This window comes from Physeter macrocephalus, chromosome 4 (genome assembly GCF_002837175.3).
Source record: "Physeter macrocephalus isolate SW-GA chromosome 4, ASM283717v5, whole genome shotgun sequence".
Lineage (NCBI taxonomy): Eukaryota > Metazoa > Chordata > Mammalia > Artiodactyla > Physeteridae > Physeter > Physeter macrocephalus.
Window position 1 is genome coordinate 18,817,289 of NC_041217.1, and position 19,712 is coordinate 18,837,000.

General features: G+C 40.9%; 1 protein-coding gene and 1 non-coding gene across 2 annotated transcripts in view; both read right to left on the minus strand.

Annotated features, from left to right (window-relative positions):
• Positions 1 to 15,182, minus strand: part of SLC30A10 (solute carrier family 30 member 10) — a 44,195-nt gene extending 29,013 nt beyond the window's left edge. Inside the window, exon 1 of the mRNA XM_055083920.1 lies at positions 14,732 to 15,182. Within this exon, the coding sequence (XP_054939895.1) occupies positions 14,732 to 15,182 (451 nt within the window). The remainder of the gene's footprint in view (positions 1 to 14,731) is intronic.
• A 1,625-nt stretch (positions 15,183 to 16,807) lies between these two features.
• Positions 16,808 to 16,943, minus strand: LOC112066715 (small nucleolar RNA SNORA18). The gene has a single exon (XR_002892822.1). It is a non-coding gene; the product is annotated as a small nucleolar RNA SNORA18 (small nucleolar RNA).
• Positions 16,944 to 19,712: the final 2,769 nt, after the last annotated feature.

The window sequence follows — 19,712 nt, forward strand, 5'->3', positions numbered from 1 at the left end:
CCCCCAGCCCCGCCCCCCATTCCCTGCATCTGTGCAGCGCTGTCCCCGCCTGAGCATCCCTCCCTCCTCGGAGCCCCTCCCCCTCGGCATCCGGGTGCAGTGGGTGAACCTTCCCCGTGGCCCAGGGCTGCGCTCGTTCCTCGCCACCTGTCCTCTGCCTCCACTCCTGGGGTCCTTGAGGATGGAGATGACACCCCCACGGGAGCGGTTCTGAACTAATCACTTGAGTTCATCAGGATTGGCTGGGACAAGCACGCAGCTCTCTGCTCACCTCCACGCTTTATCCGTCTTGTTCCACATCTTCAACGCCTTCCCTCTCTCTCTGTTCTCTCCAGCTGCTCCAATACTAACCATCCGCTAAGAACAAGCTCAATTCCCACCTCCTCCGTAAAGCCCTCCAGGACTACCCTCTGTTGATTCTTTTCCCTCTGAGATCCTAGAGCACGCTATACCAACCAGTTTTCAGGGGGAAATTCTTTGCCTCTCCTCCTGTGTGTTCATCTTTTCTCTCCAACTCGACTATAGCGTTCTTGAACGGAAATCAGTATTACCGAGTGACTGAATATACTTTTCACGAGTAAGAAAATCAACTTAGGATTTTTTAACTTTACAGTAATGCGAAAGCAATACGCATTCAGTAGAAACTACTTCGACTTTTGAATTTTGAGCTTTCCTCGGGCCCACCGTATGGGGAAAGACACTTCCTCCTGATGCTGGGTGGCAAAGCCCCAGCTCCCCACCAGCCACGCGACCACACCAGGAGACAGCGGATAGATGCAACCACCACGGACCCAGACAAGCACTCTGCTTGTCAGTACAGTAGTCAATAAATTACACGAGATGGTCAGCACTTTATTAAAAAATAGTCCTTGCATTAGATGATTTTGCCCAACTATAGGCTAACCTAGGTGTTCTGAGTGCACTGAATGTAGGTGAAGCTAAGCAGTGATGTTTGACACGTCAGGTGTATTAAATGCATTTTCAATTTATGATATTTTCAACTTACCATGGGTTTACTGGGACGTAACCCCATGGTAAGTTGAGGAAGATCTGTACAACAGAAGCAGCAGCCAAGGAACCAGTAGGAGAAATAATGGTTTTTATTTAAAGACAGTCACGGCATGGAAGCAACCTAAGTGTCCATCAACAGATGAATGGATAAAGAAGATGTGGCACATATATACAATGGAATATTACTCAGCCATAAAAAGAAATGAAACTGAGTTATTTGTAATGAGGTGGATAGACCTGGAGTCTGTCATACAGAGTGAAGTAAGTCAGAAGGAGAAAAACAAATACCGTATGCTAACACATATATATGGAATCTAAGAAAAAAAATGTCATGAAGAGATTAGTGGTAGGATGGGAATAAAACACAGACCTACTAGAGCATGGGCTTGAGGACGTGGGGAGGGGGAAGGGTAAGCTGTGACGAAGTGAGAGAGTGGCAGGGACATATATGCACTACCAAATGTAAATTAGATAGCTAGTGGGAAGCTGCCGCATAGCACAGGGAGATCACCTCTGTGCTTTGTGACCACCGAGTGGGGTGGGAGGGAGGGAGACGCAAGAGGGAAGAGATATGGGAACATATGTATATGTATAACTGATTCACTTTGTTGTAAAGGAGAAACTAACACACTATTGTAAAACAGTTATACTCCAATAAAGATGTTAAAAAAAAAAAAAACTTTATAGCCACTGCCAAATGCCACCCAAAAATATTGTACAAATTTATACTTGTCAAAAATTCATGAGATTGTCTTTGTTTTAATTTCTGATTGTTTGTTGCTAGTGTATAAAAATGTAATTGATTCTTTTATATTAACCTGCTATCCTCTGAGCTTGCTAAATTCACTTACTAGTTCTTATAGTTGTTTCATAGATTTCCCAGTATTTTCTAGGTAGACAATCATATCATCTGCAAATAAAGACAATTTTATTTTTTCCTTTTATTATTTTATTTTATTTTCCTTATTTATTATTTCCTTTTATTATTTCCTTTTATTTTATTATTTAAAAAAAGGTATGAGAGTTCCATTTCCCTAGGCTTCTAACATCGCTAGCCCATAAGTTCTGTAAAATTTTGCAGGGGACAGTTTCATTTTAATAATTTTTTCTGATGGTAGTCTCATTAGTATCTAAAGAATTTACAATCTATTCCATACATAGAATTCTGAAAGTGATTTAGCTTTAGTTTTTTTTTATTAGGTGATAAATTTTGTTGTTGTTTTTTTAATTAAAACAATTTTCATAGAGCAGTCTTAGATTCACAGAAAAATTGAACAGAAGGTACAGAGATTTCCCACATATCACCTGCCCCAACCTATTATTGAAGATAATAGACTCTCCAATTATCAAAATCCCCTGCCGGAGTGGTACATCTGTTACAAGTAATGAATCTACATTGACACATCATAATTACCCGAAGTCCATATTTTACATTATGGTTCACCTTTAGTATTGAACATTCTATGGTTTTGGACAAATGTTTAATGACATTTATCCACCATTATATCATACAGAGTACTTTCACTGCCCTAAAAATCCTCTGTGCTCTGCCTAATCATCACTCTCCCCCAATACCAACCCTTGGGAACCACTGATATTTTTATTATACCCACAGTTTTGCCTTTTCCAGAATGTTATATAATTGGAATCACAGTGTATGTTGCCTTTTCAGATTGACTTCTTTCACTTAGTTATATACATTTAAGGTTCTTCTATGTCTTTTCATGGCTTAATAGCTCATTTCTTTTCAGTATTGAATAATATTCCATTGTCTGGAGGTACAGTTCATTAATCCATTCATCTAATGAAGAACATCATAGTTACTTATAAGTATTGATAACTATGAGTAAAGCTGCTAAAACATCCATGTGTAGGTTTTTGTGTGGACATAAATTTTCAACTCCTTTGGGTAAGTACTAAGGAGCATGATTGCTGGATCGTATGGTTAAGAGTAAATTTAGTTTTGTTAAAAACTGCCAAACTGTTTCACACAGTGGCTGTAATCATTTTGCATTCCCATCAGCACTGTTTCCCAGTTCATGTTGCTCTACATCCTCAACAGCATTTGGTGTTGTCAGTGTTCCATAGTTTAGAGATTCTAATAGGTGTACATGTGAAGCATGCTTATTTGCCGTGTGTTTATCTTCTTTGATGATGTGTGTTAAGGTCTTTGGCTTATTTTTAATATGATTAGTTGTTTTCTTATTGTTGAGTTTTAAAAGTTCTTTGTATATTTTATCTAACAGTCATTTATCAGCTGTGACTTCTGCAAATATTTTTTTCCAGTCTGTGACCTGTCTTCTCATTCTCTTGTCTTTTGCACAGCAGAGGTTTTTATTTTAATGAAGTCTAGCTTATCAATTCTTTCATGGAATGTGTCTTTGGTGTTGTATCTAAAAAATCATCACCATACATCAGGTCATCTAGGTTTTCTCCTATGTTATCTTCTAGGAGTTTCATAGTTATGCAATTTACATTTAGGTCTCTGATGCATTTTGAGATAATTTCAGTGAAGGGTATAAGGTCTGTGTCTAGATTTATTTATTTTTGCATGCGATGCTCCAGTTCTTCCAGCACCTTCTGTTAAAAAGATTATATTTGCTCCATTGTATTAGCTTTAGTTTTATATTTCAATTGGCTTAATGCTTACTAAGAGTCTTTTCATACCATGGCTTTTGAATTTCTGAACTCATCTTCATTCGTATTTTGGTTGACCAGATCATTTAGTGGTTTTTTTCAAGTGTTCTTGGGATGGATATATATATATGGTCTTTATGTTGCCTTTATAAATGAACAAAACTTAGATGGGTATACAATTCTTAGGTTCATGTTTTACTTTATCTCTCAGGACTATGTAGACATTGATTCACTGGATCTTGGCACTGCATGTTGCTGTAAAGAAATCTGAATCCAGCCTGACATTTGCTCCTTGTAGATGAGTTTGTTTTCTGCCTGGATGCCTATGGGATTCTTTCTTTTGCCTGATATTCAGAAACTTTCACAGAATGTATGCATTGATTGTGCCATATCAATTTTCCATTTTGTTTTGCAGATTTTCTTATCTTCCTTTAGAATATTTCAGAATAAATTCTTCTATTATATCTTTGAATATTTTTTTCTGATACATCTGTCTGCTTTCTACCTCAGGAAACACCTAGTATGTACATGAAGTGCCTCTATTGTTTGTTGTTCGTATCTATTATCTTCCTCCTAATTGCTTTAAATTCCTTGGTCAGTTTCTCAAGCTTGCCTTCCGCATCATCTATTGCTTTCCATAGTGCTTATTCTATGTCTCACTGCTTCCAAAATGGTTTTTCATTTCTGTAATATTTTTTTATCTTCCATTTTTCCCCCTGAGTTCTGACACTTCATGTTCATTGTTTTAGCTGAAAACAACTTCTGTCACCTGGGTTATTATTCTTCCACGTATTTTTCATCTGCCTTTTCGCTGGTTCCCTTCTCACTTTTTCTCTGTAGTATACGGGTGTGTTCCCGCGTTGGGTCTTTGCTATTTCTTAAGCACATCTGAGTGGGGCACTTAGCTCCAAGTCTGCTGATAGTGTGGGGAAGGGGTGGAGGAGGGACCAAGACATAGGTATCTGGTGACTTCAGGATGCACATGTCTCAGAACTTCCTTACCAAATATACTTCTTCCCATCAAGGTAAGTAGGTCACCGACAGATGGTCTACAGCTTGGATCCTTCCAGCTGACAGTTTTTTGTTTGTTTTAAGGAGACCCTCTATTCCCCAAGCTTCACATTCCCCACAAGGGCACCTCCCCAGGAGTAACATTCCTGCCCACTTCTTGTCACTTGCCCGCCTTTTCCCAGAGGCAGGATAACTGCCCGGGTTAGTAAGCATGGGAGAAAGAGTGGCGCATACCCAGATAACCTCTTCTGGCCTGCCTTTTTCAGATTTGCCTTCCCTCAGAGACCTGCAATCCTAGACATGAGGGAAACTGACCAGCAGGATCTGTCCCGTGGAGGGAGGTCTGGGACTGGGCGGGTGGGTTTAATTCTGGGATGAACTATTAAAAAGCTCTTTGCTGCTACACATCCAAGCCATATCCTGTGATATGTCATACCTATAATAAAGCCGGTGTTATGTTCAACTATCATCTGTCTCTTACCTATCAATTGCTTCCAAACCTAGGAGAGTAAGAAAGGGGTATTCTTAATTAGCCCCTAAAGCCCTAACATACTGGTGAGTTGGCAGGAACCCTGAGAAGGATAAAGGTGAGAATCTAGAGGCCAAACTAACACACGGAGATTGAGGCTTCTGGTGAGGCCAGGGCAGTCGCTGTTAAGTTTTAGGTCTCCAGTAAGTGTGAGCCAGGCAGGATTTTGACCTTGGCAAATCAAAGCAGCTTATTGCCTACAGAAGAATGGCTGTTGTTATAGATGTCTTAATAGGCCTTTGAGAGCATGAGCTTTTAAGACTGCTTTTTCACCATGTGCTTCAGTCTTACTGTGCGAAGAAAGTGAGAGAGAGAGTAGTTTGCTCTCCAAAACAAGGACATTGCACCACAGGAAGAGAGAGTTTTCTTCAGCCTAGACAAATGCAGAAAAGAAAAGGAGATGCACATCTATCTAAATATACTTAAAGAGGGGATTAGATTAGATCAGACTGGGAACTGGGAACCAAAGATCTCTTTCAGAGACGGGAAGCAAGATTTCAGACGGCCGACTGGCATCTAGGATGCACCTCACCACCCCAAGAGGGAACCAGATGCAGGGACCTATTAAAAGTCACCCTCTTAGAACAGACTTAGGGTTGCCAAGGGGTGGAGGGGACAGATGGATTGGGAGTTGGGGATTAGCAGATGCAAACTAGTATATATAGGATGGATAAACAACAAGGTCCTACTGTAGAGCACAGGGAACTAGATTCAATATCCTGTGATAAACCATCATGGAAGAGAATATGAAAAAGAATGTAAATATGTGTATAACTGAATCACTTTGCTGTACGGTAGCAATTAACACAATACTGTAAATCAACTATACTTCAATAAAATAAATTTTTAAAAAATTTAAAAAGAGAGTCAATAGTCTTAACCAAAAAGGCATCCTCTTAAAGCCATGACACCATCTGAAATAAAAGCAACTGGGGAATACAGCAGTTGTCCCACATCTGCCCCATTGTCCTATGCTGGGGATGCGGAACGCAGGTCCTTTCTTGGCTGCTTTGGTTCACAGATCTTCAGGGTGGGGATGGAGGGGAGAAGACTTAAGGAGCTGCACCTGAGGATCCTCAGTTGCCCCGGCCCTGAGTAAGATGACAAGATCCTGACCGCGAAGCTGATGCCCTATGAGATGAGACTGTAGGGGTTTGGGGAGCAGCGAATGATTTTGTACGTGGAAATGATGTGAACTATAGCTGGAGGGCAGACTGCGCAGATCGTTTTCTCCAAAGATGCCCACAACCATATCTCCTATTCCACAGGGAGACCTTGATGCTTCTATCCAGAAGTGGGTCTGAGGGCTTGATTCTCCTTCCATCTTGTCACTTGCTTGTAACCCATACAATCTGAGGTTGGGCCAGAAAAGGCATTGAGGTGTCTACCTTGTTTGATGGAACACTCATGTTTGAAACCTGACCCACCGTGGACGATGTCCTGAGGCCACGCCGTGTGAGGAAACCAAGCTCCACAGCAAGGGCATGTGTCGGGGTCCAGTCAGCAGTCCTAGACGTTGAGACCTCCCAGCCCAGGAGCCAGACATATGATGATGCAGCCTCTCACCATCACCTCGCTACCCCCGGCCTTTGAATCTTCCCAGCCGAGGCCTCAGACATCGTGGAGCAGACAAGCTGTTCCCACTATGTCCTTTCCCAATTCTGGCCCAGAGAATCCTGAGTATCATCAGACGATTGTTGTTTTACTGTTTTACGCCACTATTTGTGGCAGTTTGTTACACAGTAACCAGAACAGGGAACCACCATGTAAAGACTGACAGAGCTGTACCAAAGCTTCTACACAATTTGGAGCTATTTGAGAGGAGAAGCCAGGAAGATTAGCATAGAATATTTAAGGTGTTATTAGATGTCCTTCAAAGCAAAACAGTTATCATGGATGTGGCGGTTTGCCTGCGTCCTGTTGGACAGGTCAAGAACAGACAGAGCTAGGACACCAAGGTCAGGGGGAAGGAGGATGAGACGTCCTGAAGGGGATCAGGCAGGAACATAATAGTGTGAGTCCAGGCCTGGCTTAGACTTTTGGTTTATTTGGAAAATGCTTTTCAAGTGAGATGATCCAACTCAGAGGGGTGAGAGTTGACGAGATCTGTTTGGATAACAGTTGCTTTTGGCAGATCCATAAACACTGAATTCATTTCCCTCACTGTGATAAGAAAAAACTCTATGTTGGAAAAATAAATGTCTGGCCCAGAAAACAAGGACCACGTAAAAGGAAAAAAGTCCAACAAAAACACTAGCCTGATGTGGGGTAGAGAAGGAAAGAGAACAACTTTAAGAACTTATTAAGCCATGAAACCATGAGCAACTCAACTCAGCCTTCCTGAGAGAAGAGCACAAGAGGAAGGAAAACACTAGAAGCCCCTCCTACACTTCAGAAGATTGAGCAGGATGGTCCACCCCACAAGGCCTGCAACAATCAAAGGCTGTGGGCAGACAATCTCTGGAGGGTCAGAAAGCAGGAGCAGCAACGACAGGATGAGCTTCCAATATTTCAAAACAGCTTCAGCTCAGAAATCCACGGAGACAGACCCTCAGGCTGAAACAAACACGGGAGTGAGGGAGAGGCTTCCTCAGGAGGCAGGAGTCACAGGCCTAAGCAGCTCTGCAGCTGGAGACAGCAGCAGCAAATCCCTGAGGCACAGGATTAATAAGAGCCCGCTCACAGGAGGGTGAGTATAGACAGAGCAGAAATAGGCACTCAAGATGGAAATGGAATTCAGGAGTTTGCTTACTTGCATTCCTCCCTTCCTCCCTTCCTTCCTTCCTCCCTCACGCCTTCCTCCCTCACCCCTCCCTCCCTTCCCTCCCTCACTCCGCCTCCCTCCCCCCTCCCTCGCTCCCGCTCCCTCCCCCACATCCTCCCTCCCTCTCTCCCTCCTTCCCTTCTCTCTCTCACACACACACACACACACACACACACACACACACACACACACACACTGACTAGGAAGGAAAAGTGCCACAAATAAAATCTGGAGCCTAGTATGTCATTGCTGCAAATGTCTAACCTCTGCAAGTAGAAAGGGAATATTTTAAATGTCGCTCCCTGAAAAAGGATGCAGTGGGTTTACCAGATACAAAAATCTTGGTATCGTTATTAACGTCCTGTTGTGAGGTCTGTGCCAGCGGAGCCAAGTCTGCTGGCACATACCAACCCACATCTTAGAGAGGCAGAAACCAGGAAGACTCCATCTGTCAGCCACCCTTTCCTCTGACATCCTTGAGCCTCTGCTATGATCCTTGTAAGTAGTAATGAGGACCTGGCTCATACTAAGTGCTGAGTTCTGGGAACATATATTTCCCTCTATTAAGTGCTCTAGCTCTGAGATAATATTATATGGTTCTGTCAAACTTTTTGGACTCTTCAAAAAGCGTGGCAGGAAATTAAGAAACTACTCAGAGGCCAGAAATGAAGTGAAAGCCCAAATCCAGAAAGGTGAGTTGAAGCCGGAATCCGACTTAAGGATATCTGTCCAATAAAGACAAAAGCTCTAGCTTTGGATTTTAATAGCCACGTGATCAGGTATGGCATAAGAGGCAAAAGTTAGATCCATGCAAGATGAGATCAGAGATTCCCTTCATAAAGGTAAATCCTGTGGTGAAAGTTTGAATCAAAACAAAACAAATGATAAAATAAACAAAAACTCACTACCTCAAAGGAGACAGCATGAAAACTTGCATGTTTCAGCCTTGGTTTTGGGTGGAGAGAAAAACATCCCCTATGGGAAGTTGGAATGGTACCGTGGCCTTCATGTGGGAATGAAGTCTAAATTCTCACAATAATAATAATAATAATAATGAGTCCTCAAGCAAAGAATTTTTAAAGCGCTCACAAGTTGGTAATGGCTTCAGGGACCTGACGAAAAGAAATGTAAATCTTCCGTGGAAAAATGTACTTACAATCTATTCCTGAAAGAATTCCCTCAAAGAAAGTTCTATTGATCATGAGTTCACAATAAAAAATTATGAAACACACAAAACACGAAGAAGCAAACCACTTTGAGAGAGGCAGGGAAAATAATAAACAGCAGAATCAGACATTCAAAAGTTGCAGATGTTGAGAATATCAGCTACAGACTATAAACTGAGTATATTTAATATACAGGAATAAAGGAAGGTAAAGAAAATATAAATAAAGATCAAGGCACTATAAATGAAAAATATATTAGTTGAAATTGAAAACTCAATACAAGGCACGCCTACTCCTCCTAGCCAGGGTGTTATCAGTGAAGGCCTGGTGGGGAGCCTGGACTCCCAGTCCTGCCCAGCAGTGATGACGTACCCCTCTTCCTCAGGGGGTCAACAGACTCCAAGTGGGAAACCTGAATTTCCACTTCCATCTTACAATAACAAACCAGCACCCGCCTCCTCCCACCAGCACCATGTCAGAGAAGACCTGCTCAAACAGAAAATTTAAATAAGATTTAAATAAGACCTGTGGAGTAGGCAAGGATGTGGAGTAGGCCTGTCCACAGAGGGATCTTACTAACATTTCCTTTTTCCTTGTCCCTTCAGCCCTTGGACAACCACCACCACCAAGTGTCATGTTGAGCAGTTTATACACGCTATATCCTTTCATCCTCACAACATCCTTAGGAGATAGATAATTCCCCACTGTACAGATAAAGAAACTGAGGTTTAATAAGTTGAAGTAACTTTCTGGAGGTCATTTAGCTACTGGAATTAGGATCAATTTGTAGTGTATTAATTTGCACTTTTTGACATGCAATTTTGTGATTATTTCCAAATAAGTTTTCACTGTCCATGATTGTTCTCTTTCTTTCTTTGGTCCAGCAGAGTAGGTTTTATAACTAAACCTTCTAAGTCTTTGTCCTCTACCATTAACTCGCTGCATGACTGTGGTCCTGACTCTGTTTCTGTTTTCTTATCTGAAAAAGTAGAAATAGCAAGTATTCTTTCTCACTAATCATTTCACAAAACATATAATGCTCCAAATGTATGTGATATGCTGCTGTGATTATTCTCCCTAGACTTTCACAGCACCTGACAACTCACAGATGTCAAGAAAGACTTGGTTTTCATTAAGATTTAACTCAGGTGTCAGACAGAGTGGCCTCTGCATATTAGAAAAATATGGCTGAGAACAGGGAGCTGGTTTCTTCATCTTCCTTTTTTTTCTTCGGTTGAATTTATTTCACAAACATGAAACAGGGACTTCCCTGGTGGCGCAGTGGTTAAGAATCCGCCTGCCAATGCAGGGGACACAGGTTCGATCCCTGGTCCAGGAAAACCCCACATGCCGCAGAGCAACTAAGCCCGTGCGCCACAACTACTGAGCCTGCGCTCTAGAGCACGCGTGCCACAACTACTGAAGCTCATGCGCCTAGAGCCCGCGAGCCACAACTACTGAGCCCCGCGCGCCTAGAGCCCGTGCTCCGCAACAAGAGAAGCCACCGCAGTGAGAAGCCCGTGCACCGCGACAGAGTAGCCCCCACTCACTGCAACTAGAGAAAGCCTGCACGCAGCAATGAAGACCGAAAGCAGCCAGAAAAAAAAAAAAAAAATTATTTTTTTTAAAAAAACAAACACGAAATGGCACCTATTTTTCAGTCTTCCTTTAATCTTTCTTACTCGTTCCCTATAACTGACCCAGAACCCGGTCCCTGGGCAGCAAGAGAGGTGAGAGGGTATGCAAGCTGGCATGAACGTACAGAAAGAGACATAAGAGCACCTGCTCTGGAATAGATGCTGTGATCTGTGGTGTGTGTGTGTATACTTACCACTGAGTGCTCCTATGAAAGTGAACTGTTCAAAACGCTTGGAAAACAACAGTGAGTGTCAGATATGGACAAACGAGAAGGTAACAGCTTCTGGGAATTAAGCATCATGCTTCCTAAAACTGTTTAATAATTATTGCAAACGCCCAATCATTCCAATCCTGCCTCTGAAGTAGAAAGAGTACTCAGGGAACCAGTATCTAGAAAGCCTTGAGAAAGACAGGGAGAGAGAGGGAAAGAAAACAGTTTGGAAACCAAACAAAATTAATGTAAATAAATACACAGGAAAGGTATTTTGATAAAAAATTTTTTAAAATACAAACAGATATTTTAGATCTAAATTGTTGTACACGGCAAGCCTATCCAGGACAGAGCTGCACGAAATTACCTTTGGTTTAAAATAAAAGCCAACGTACCGCACAGTATTTGTTCAAATGCAAGGCAAGGGCAAAGAGAGTTCTGTCCATTAAATTTTAAAGAAAACTCAAGCCTGAAAAATAATCAAAAAGGAAATGCAAACATAAAAGATAATGTGAAAGTCAAGGTAAATCTAATAAAGTAAACAAGGAGTAGGAAAAATGCAAACAAAGCAAGTTTCATCCCTAAATCTAGAGAAAGAAGGTAGTGGGTGCCCCGTATTTCCTAGGATCTGAATCGACATGTTGTTTTCACCCCTCTTCCTCTTCCCCAAACACATTTATAACTCTCTTCCCCCGAATACACTCACACATAGAGCCATCCAAATTTTGGACTTTAAACCTATTTTGTTTGCTTTTTTCTTTCGTGCTTGCCATTTTTACTTTTTTCATTTTGCTTTTTACTTTAGCCAAATCTGCTCCACCATCGCCTTTTCCTGTCAGAGATGGACACCCACTGGCTAGCTACTGATCTAAGGCTTCCAGACTCCCTGTCTCAACTAAATCTTCCAGACATTCTTTTCTCCCAGGTGATTTTTTAAATTTCTGCCTCCCTCTGTCTGATTCTTCAACGTATCTCACTCCATGAGTCCCAGAGAGGTTTAAAGTCTTTACAGTGTATACAGTCTGTTTTGCTAATATTTAAAATAAATCGGTGGTCTTATTTCTTACTCTTCTGTGATCTCAGACATAAAATATAACTCGTGTCAATTTCTACACCAGACAAAGCAAAACATGTAAAAGACCCATAGAACTGGGAGAGACTAAAGGCTTGCTAAGTAAAAAATTCTCTTTGGCCACAGATCCCACCAAAAAAAGTGATGGATTATTTGATTCTGCTCACTAAATCAGGAGGTACCACAGTTCTTTAGTTTTTAGGTACTTCAAAATGCTTCGAGCTAAAATTTAGATATATAGAAAATCTTTATTCTAAATTTGGGTTGAATCTTTTGAAATCAAGAATCATTTTTTCTTCATATTTTACACCTCCTGGTTTAAATCAATATGTATGGATTAATCACATTTTTTCTTACACTAGGAGATAGCTGGGTTAATGTCAATAACTCAGATGTATCTAAGCCAAATATTTACTCTTTAAGCTTATTTAGGTGATGGGAAGGATATCAAAATGTATATTTTAGTGAAAGCGATAAATACATAACTCGAGACATAAATGCTAAGAAGCTAAGCAGCTATCCTAAAATCACTTGGAGGGTTTAAATACTCTAAAATTTCTAATAGAAGAATTCAGCAATACTAAAGCTACCAAAATAATAATTTTAACATAAGAACATGGACCTTAAAGCATTAGCTATATGTGTGTATAGTACCTAAAATAATAATTTAAACGTAGAACATAAATCTTAAAGCATTATCTATATGTGTATATAGTACCTATCATTATAATTATTTAAAGTAGAATACTATACAGCATCAAACACTTCAAGAGAAGATAGATAATCTGGAATTAAGACAGTAGAAACGCTTATGGTCAGGGTGAAATATTTGTCTTTAAGACTCTTGTTATCTGAGCATGGACATAAACATTGGAAAGCACTGCTTCCCAAACAAAGGCTGAACTAAGATCTACCTGATAATAATTCAATTTATTAAAAAAAAGAACTATGGCTGTCTACCAATTTTTGCATTGGTCAAAGAGTCAAACTCTTTGCCTAAATTGCTTTTGCTATATGCAGGTAAATATCATATGTCTAGAGTAAAGACAAAATTAGAACTAAAAACACAAGTTTAGTACCGGTGACACTACCACTGTCAATACTAACCATGGGTTTGATCAGCTTCCTTGCCTTAAACTTATACTTAGCAGTAAATATTTTTTTCTTGTATCAAATATGTGAATTTTATGATCTGGAACCTCAAGGAGTAATTTTTGCATGATGACTAATGTAAACAAGGCATAAAATCTCAAGTTAACTAATTATTGTCTTTTACAAAAGATGAGGTCCTAATTGATTCATTAAATCAAATAAAGATACAGACTCCAGTTTCTTGTCTGTTCCCTTTTATACTTAACACATACTGTAGGGATTCTCATAATATACATTCTACCAATAGGAAAACTTAGACCAAGATAGAATAAAGGACTGCTCCCAGCTGAGAAAGTTTACAATGGCAGGGAGGACAGGAGGAATACAATAAAAGATGCAAACTCTTACTCTGAGGTCCCTTGGCTGAGTTATATGATGCCCTGACTAGTAAGAGAAAACTTTTCAGCATCAAATAAGAAAAATCTTTAAATTTCTTAAAATCCAGATGAGCAATTAGAATTCAGTGATACTGGGTGATCACATAATTCAAAGCCTTGCATTGTGGTTTCTTTAAAAAACAATAACTAGTCTATACCAAGTGCCTATTAAGTGCTAAACACTTAGATTCCCATTAAGTCCTTATTGACTCCACATTACAGGTGGGTAAACAGCCAGGTGAAGTAATTTGACAGCTGCCCTGTAGGAGAACCGTGACTTGGACCTGGTCTGTTCACGCTATACGACTCCTTAAAAAGCACTGGGAACTGCTCTTCTGCAAGAAGCTTTTAACATATATTTTTAAAATTCCGTTTGTGGCACTGAAGAAACCTGGTTCCATCTAATAATTTATCTTTGGGATTTATATTTTTTCGATTTATTGTTCTCTTCCAAGATTTAACTCAATCTTTTGATGGATGACCCAATGAGTTTTGTACCCACTCCTAAGTCCCTCCTAAAGATTCACATGTAAATAAGCTTTCCTTTTCCTCAAACAGGACAGATGTCTACAATAAATAAATACAAATATTTCCATTCAGAAAAAAGAGCTAAGTTTACTAGATCATCTTCTTTTATTTTTTCTCTCCCTTTTACATCACATTCCTTGAATATATTCCTAAGAGTTGATCTGCCTAACCAATTGTTTGCTCCTTTGCTCCATGTGAGCTGGTTATGTACCCCAGTATTTTTTGAACATAGTTTTAGGGGACATTAAAATATTATTTTTAAATTCAAACATAGTCGTGTCATGTCTGGGTAAACAAAAATGAGTCGCTAATTAAAGCAGACTGCATTCAACGGCACCTCCACTTTCAAAGCGCTCCCTCTATGGCCACAGTTTAGTGCCTTTCCCCCTGTCTACCTGTCTGCATATTTTCTCATTCCCTGTGACTAAAAAAGACCCCCATGTGGCCAGCTGCCACCCAGCTCATAAGGAACTTTGGACTGAAAGCGACTCTTTGGAGAAAGACCTTTAGTAAAGTCCGGGGGACGAGAGGGCGATCAAATGAATGGGGCCTCTCTCCATATCACCCCCAGGGGCCCCCTAAGATAGCACCTGCCAGGACTCTGACCAAACTACAACATCTGAGGAGCCGTTTACCTGTTTCAGCGTCTCCCTGGGGCCCTGGGGCCGCGCAGTAACAGCAGTCCAAGAAGATGACATAGTTAAGAACATTGAAGAGCAGCCCTACGACTCCAGCACTGAGGACCAGTAATGGAGCCTCTGTCTTCTGGGGATCGGTATACCTTTTGACAGCTTCAACCAGGATGCTGAACATCAGGGCCACAGCAAAAATGGAGTTGCCAAATGCTCCCACGACATCTGCCCGAAGAAAGCCAAACGTGCTCTTCCGGTGCTGTTTTATACGGCTGGCCCTTACGCCAAAAAGACCAATGATCATGGAGACTAAGTGGGAAAGGACGGCAAAAGCATCGGAGGCCAACGAGAGGGAGTTGGCTATGTGGGAGGTCACCAGCTCCATCACGAAAAGGAGGGTGCTCACGACACACATGACGATTAAACGGAAGCTTCTCCCTGAGTATCGCCCCATGGCGCTCTGCTCTCCACTGTCCCTCTCCCTTTCCTGGGAAGGCTGAGCTCTTAGGGGAGCAGCTACGGATGTAGTGCTTACAGTTCCTGCATAACTCTCCCCTTCAGCCTTTCAGCACCTGTCATATTTGGAAATCACCTTTTACGGGCTGCTATAAAGCCATAAAACAGTTTAAAGGGCAATTAAGCAAGAGATGTCACATGAGCGGGGTCTTACAGAAATCGAAGACACTGACTTCCAGATGTGAACTTGAGGGCTTTCTTTCGTTTATTTGTTTTTGTGTATCGATACAGAAGTTAAGACCCTCTGTGTCTGAATCACGCAGAAACTCAACTCACACGTAGCTGTGGCCTTCTCAGATTCCACGCTCCATGTTTGCAATAACTGCTCTGGTATTTGACATAAACAATCGTATCTTGTTGACCTGGTGTGTAAATCGTATTGAATTCTGTCTACTGCATGGAACAGGGAATATTCTAGGGTCACTAATCCAGACATTAGAGCTACAGTAAGTGAAAGACAAAGAAGAAGCTAGGGTGATTTTTTTTCTACTGCCTTGCCCACTGATCTGGAATAAACAAGCACCCTACTTCCAAACGTTCTCCATAAGTAAGACAAGAAAAACATTGCTCATGTTCAGGAAAGTTATAATACCTTTAAACTGGAGGAGCTAAAGACATAGCCACAGTTAGTTTCAGGAAGAAGGCCAAATTCTAATTACTTGATTTAACTGATGCAAGGAAATTTTTTTGTTTTTAATCTTATCATCTGTCACTTATAACCCTTAAAGCTTTACCAGTTCCCGAATATCTAAAACAGTAGCAGCCTCTATTGTTTCGAGTAGACTGCCTACAGTCAATCCTTTAAAGAAATATAGTGAAATTACTATACCCAATATTTTCTGAACTTGAAGTCTGATTATGGTTAATTTTTTTTTTTTTTTTGCGGTACGCGGGCCTCTCACTGTTGTGGCCTCTCCCGTTGCGGAGCACAGGCTCCGGAAGCGCAGGCTCAGCGGCCATGGCTCACGGGCCCAGCCGCTCCGCGGCATGTAGGATCCTCCCGGACCGGGGCACGAACCCGTGTCCCGTGCATCGCCAGGCGGACTCTCAACCACTGCGCCACCAGGGAAGCCCATGATGGTTAATTTTTAAGGTTTTTTTAAAATTATGTGTAACACAGACAAAATTATTTAATTCAATAAATTTTTAAGGAATTTCACATGTTCTGATTCCTTCCACTGCCAATCACCTTAGTTCCTCCAAACTCATAATCTTCAAGATGAAACAGTCCTTTCAAAAAGAAGTTATCATGTCTAACCTAAGCCTAACCACAATTCTTTTAGTTAGGCTTCTTTGATCTCCAATGAAATATGGACACACTTCAAAATTCCCCACCTGTAATCTTTGGGATCCAATTTCCTCAAGCGATTTACTTTAGGACCATGTTTAGGGTCAGAAGATGGATCTGCCTGGTTCTGAATTTGACACCCTCTAAAAATGTATTAGGTTCAAATCATATTCACTCCTAAGCCATCACACTCTAGAACAGTACAGATCATTGGGATATGCCAATACCTAAGATTAAAAGTTTGACTGTTAGGTTTTTCATAGTTTACTTGGCACCTCTGTCTTGTAGTTCTTTCCCACAGATCTAACAGGTAGTTCTATGAGTAAAGGAAACCACACAGTTAATCTGTGAAGCGTTTCCAACAATGTAGGTTTACAGAAAAATCCCTGATGGTTAATTTTATACGTCAAATTCAATGAGCTTCCAGGTGCCCAGACATTTGGTCAAACATTACTGTGAGTGTGTCTGTGAGGGTGTTTTTGGATGAGATTAACATTTGAGTCAGTAGACTGAGTAAAACAGATTGTCATCCTTAATGTCAGTGGGCCTTGTCAAATCAGTTGAAGGCTTGAACAGAACAAACTAGCTGACCCTCCTGCAAGTAAGGGAGGATTCCTCCTACTGACTGCCTTCAAGCTGGGACATTGGCTTTTTCTTACCTTCAGGCTCAAACCAAAAGATCAGCTCTTCCTATGTCTCGAGCCTGTAGACTAGAACTACACCATTGGTTCTCCTGAGTCTCCTGCTCACCATGTAGATCTTGAGACCTTCTCAGCCTTCATAATCATGTGAGCCAATTCCTTTTAATAAGTCTATATTTATATATACATCCAATTGGTTCTATTTATCTGGAGAACTTAGACTAACACACTGACTTTGACTAAAACCTGATGCTTTAGATGCAGCCTTAATAATTTCCTTAGCATTTCATAAATAATCTCCAATTCAGTTGATATTCTAACAGTGAGACTTCTAATACAATCAGGTTGTAAAAATTATTGCACTAAGACTATCTCGTTCATCCATTCATGCAACAAATACTGAGTTCCTACATGTCAGACACAGTTCTAGTCTCTGGGGAGACAGCAGTGACCAAAACAGAGAAAAATCCCTGACGTTATGAAGCTTACATTCTAATGGGGGAAGACACAGATAATGAACAAAATAGATCATAAAACATATTGAGTGTCAACTGGTAATAAAAAATGATGGAGACAAATGAAGCACAGAAGAGGGACAGAGTGCTGGCAAAGGGGTGAGGTTGTAATTTTAAATAAAGTGGTCAGGGAAGAATTTACTGAGATGTTCTTTGAGTAAAGGAGGTAAGAAACTGGGCCATGAAGACATCTGAAGAAGATCTTTCTAGGCAGAGGAAGCAATGGGCATAGGAAGTTCAAGGACCACCCAAAGAGTTCAGCACGGTTGAGGAGGAGTGACTGAGGGAGAGAAATAGAATATGAAGTCAGGGAGGTGATGGAGGGAGGGGCAGATCATGTGGGGTCCTGAGATGGGAGATTATGGAGAAGAATGACAAGATCTAATTTATGTTTTAAAAGAATAATCGGATCACATGTTGAGGTTACATGGGGCAGAGGTACCAGTTAGGGGGCTGTTGGCAATAATCTAAAGAAAATAGGAGCGACTTAGACCAGGTAGGAAGTGGGAACATCCAGACAGAACCAGCTATATAACTCATGGTTCCAGTACAATGGCAGTGCAGGATCCCTTGTTCAAAAGCTACTGAGTTTTTCAATGGTGCAGCCACTATGGATGGTATGGCAGTTCCTCAAAAAATTGAAAATAGAAGTGCCATATGATCCAGTAATCCCACTGCTGGGTATATATTCAAAAGAATTGAAAGCAGAGTCTCAAAGGGATATTTGTACCCCCATGTTCACAGCAGCACTATTCTCAATAGCCAAGAGACAGAAGAAACCCAAGTGTCCATTGACAGAAGAAAGGATAAACAAAATGTGATCTACACATACAATGGAATATTATTCCATCTTAAAAAGGAAGGAAGCTTTGACACACGTTACAACATAGAAGAACCTTGAGGACATTATTATGCCCTGTGAAATAAGCCAGACACAAAAAAAGACATGTTGTGTGATACCAATTACATGGGCTATCTAACATAGTCAGATTCATAGAAACAGAAAGCAGAATGTTGGTAGCCAGGGGCTGAGCGGAGGAGGGCGTGAGGGAGTTGTTGCTTAAAGGGTTTTGACTTTCAGTTTTACAAGATGAAAAAGAGCTGGTGACTGGTTGCCCAGCAGTGTAAACATACTCAACACTGAAGTGTACACTCAAAAATGATTAAAATGATAAACTTCATGTTATTCTACCACAATTAAATTTGTTTCCTTATTCAAAGTTTCAACACAGCAACAGCAGAGCATTAAATCAATCCCAGAGCCCTGAGTATATCCAGGAGAGATCTGACGTTAGAGTCAACAGCATTGGCTGAGCAACTGGATGTGACACACGAGAGAAAGAGAACAGTCAAGGTGACGCTACGGGTTTTGGCCGAGAAGAATGCCCTTGCAACTGAGATGAAGGCAAAACAAAGGCGACAGCTGTAGGAACAGAGTGGGAGCAAGAGGTGGAAATGACGTCATTTGGTGTATCCATTAGACATCCAAGTTGAAGCGCTAAGTAGGGAGTTAAACAAGGGGGTCTGGAGTTCAGAGGAGACGGATAGGCTGGGAATACATGATCTTGAGAGTTGACAATCTACAGATTTAAAAGCCGTAAGACTGCCTGAGATAACCAAGGAAATGAGGGAAAATAGAAAAAGAAGAGACAAACAGATAAGAGGGAAGGACCAGAGGGATGAAAGGGAAAATAGGAGAGGGCAGTATTCTGAAGGCCAAGAAAGAATGTGTTTCAAAGAGGAGGAGAAAGGATTAATCTCCAAAATTTACAAGCAGCTCATGCAGCTCAATATCAAAAAACCAAACAACCCAATCCCAAAATGGGCAGAAGACCTAAACAGACATTTCTCCAAAGAAGATATACACATGGCCAACAAACACATGAAAGAATGCTCAACATCATTAATCATTAGAGAAATGCAAATCAAAACTACAATGAGATATCATCTCACACCGGTCAGAATGGCCATCATCAAAAAATCTACAAACAATAAATGCTGGAGAGGGTGTGGAGAAAAGGGAA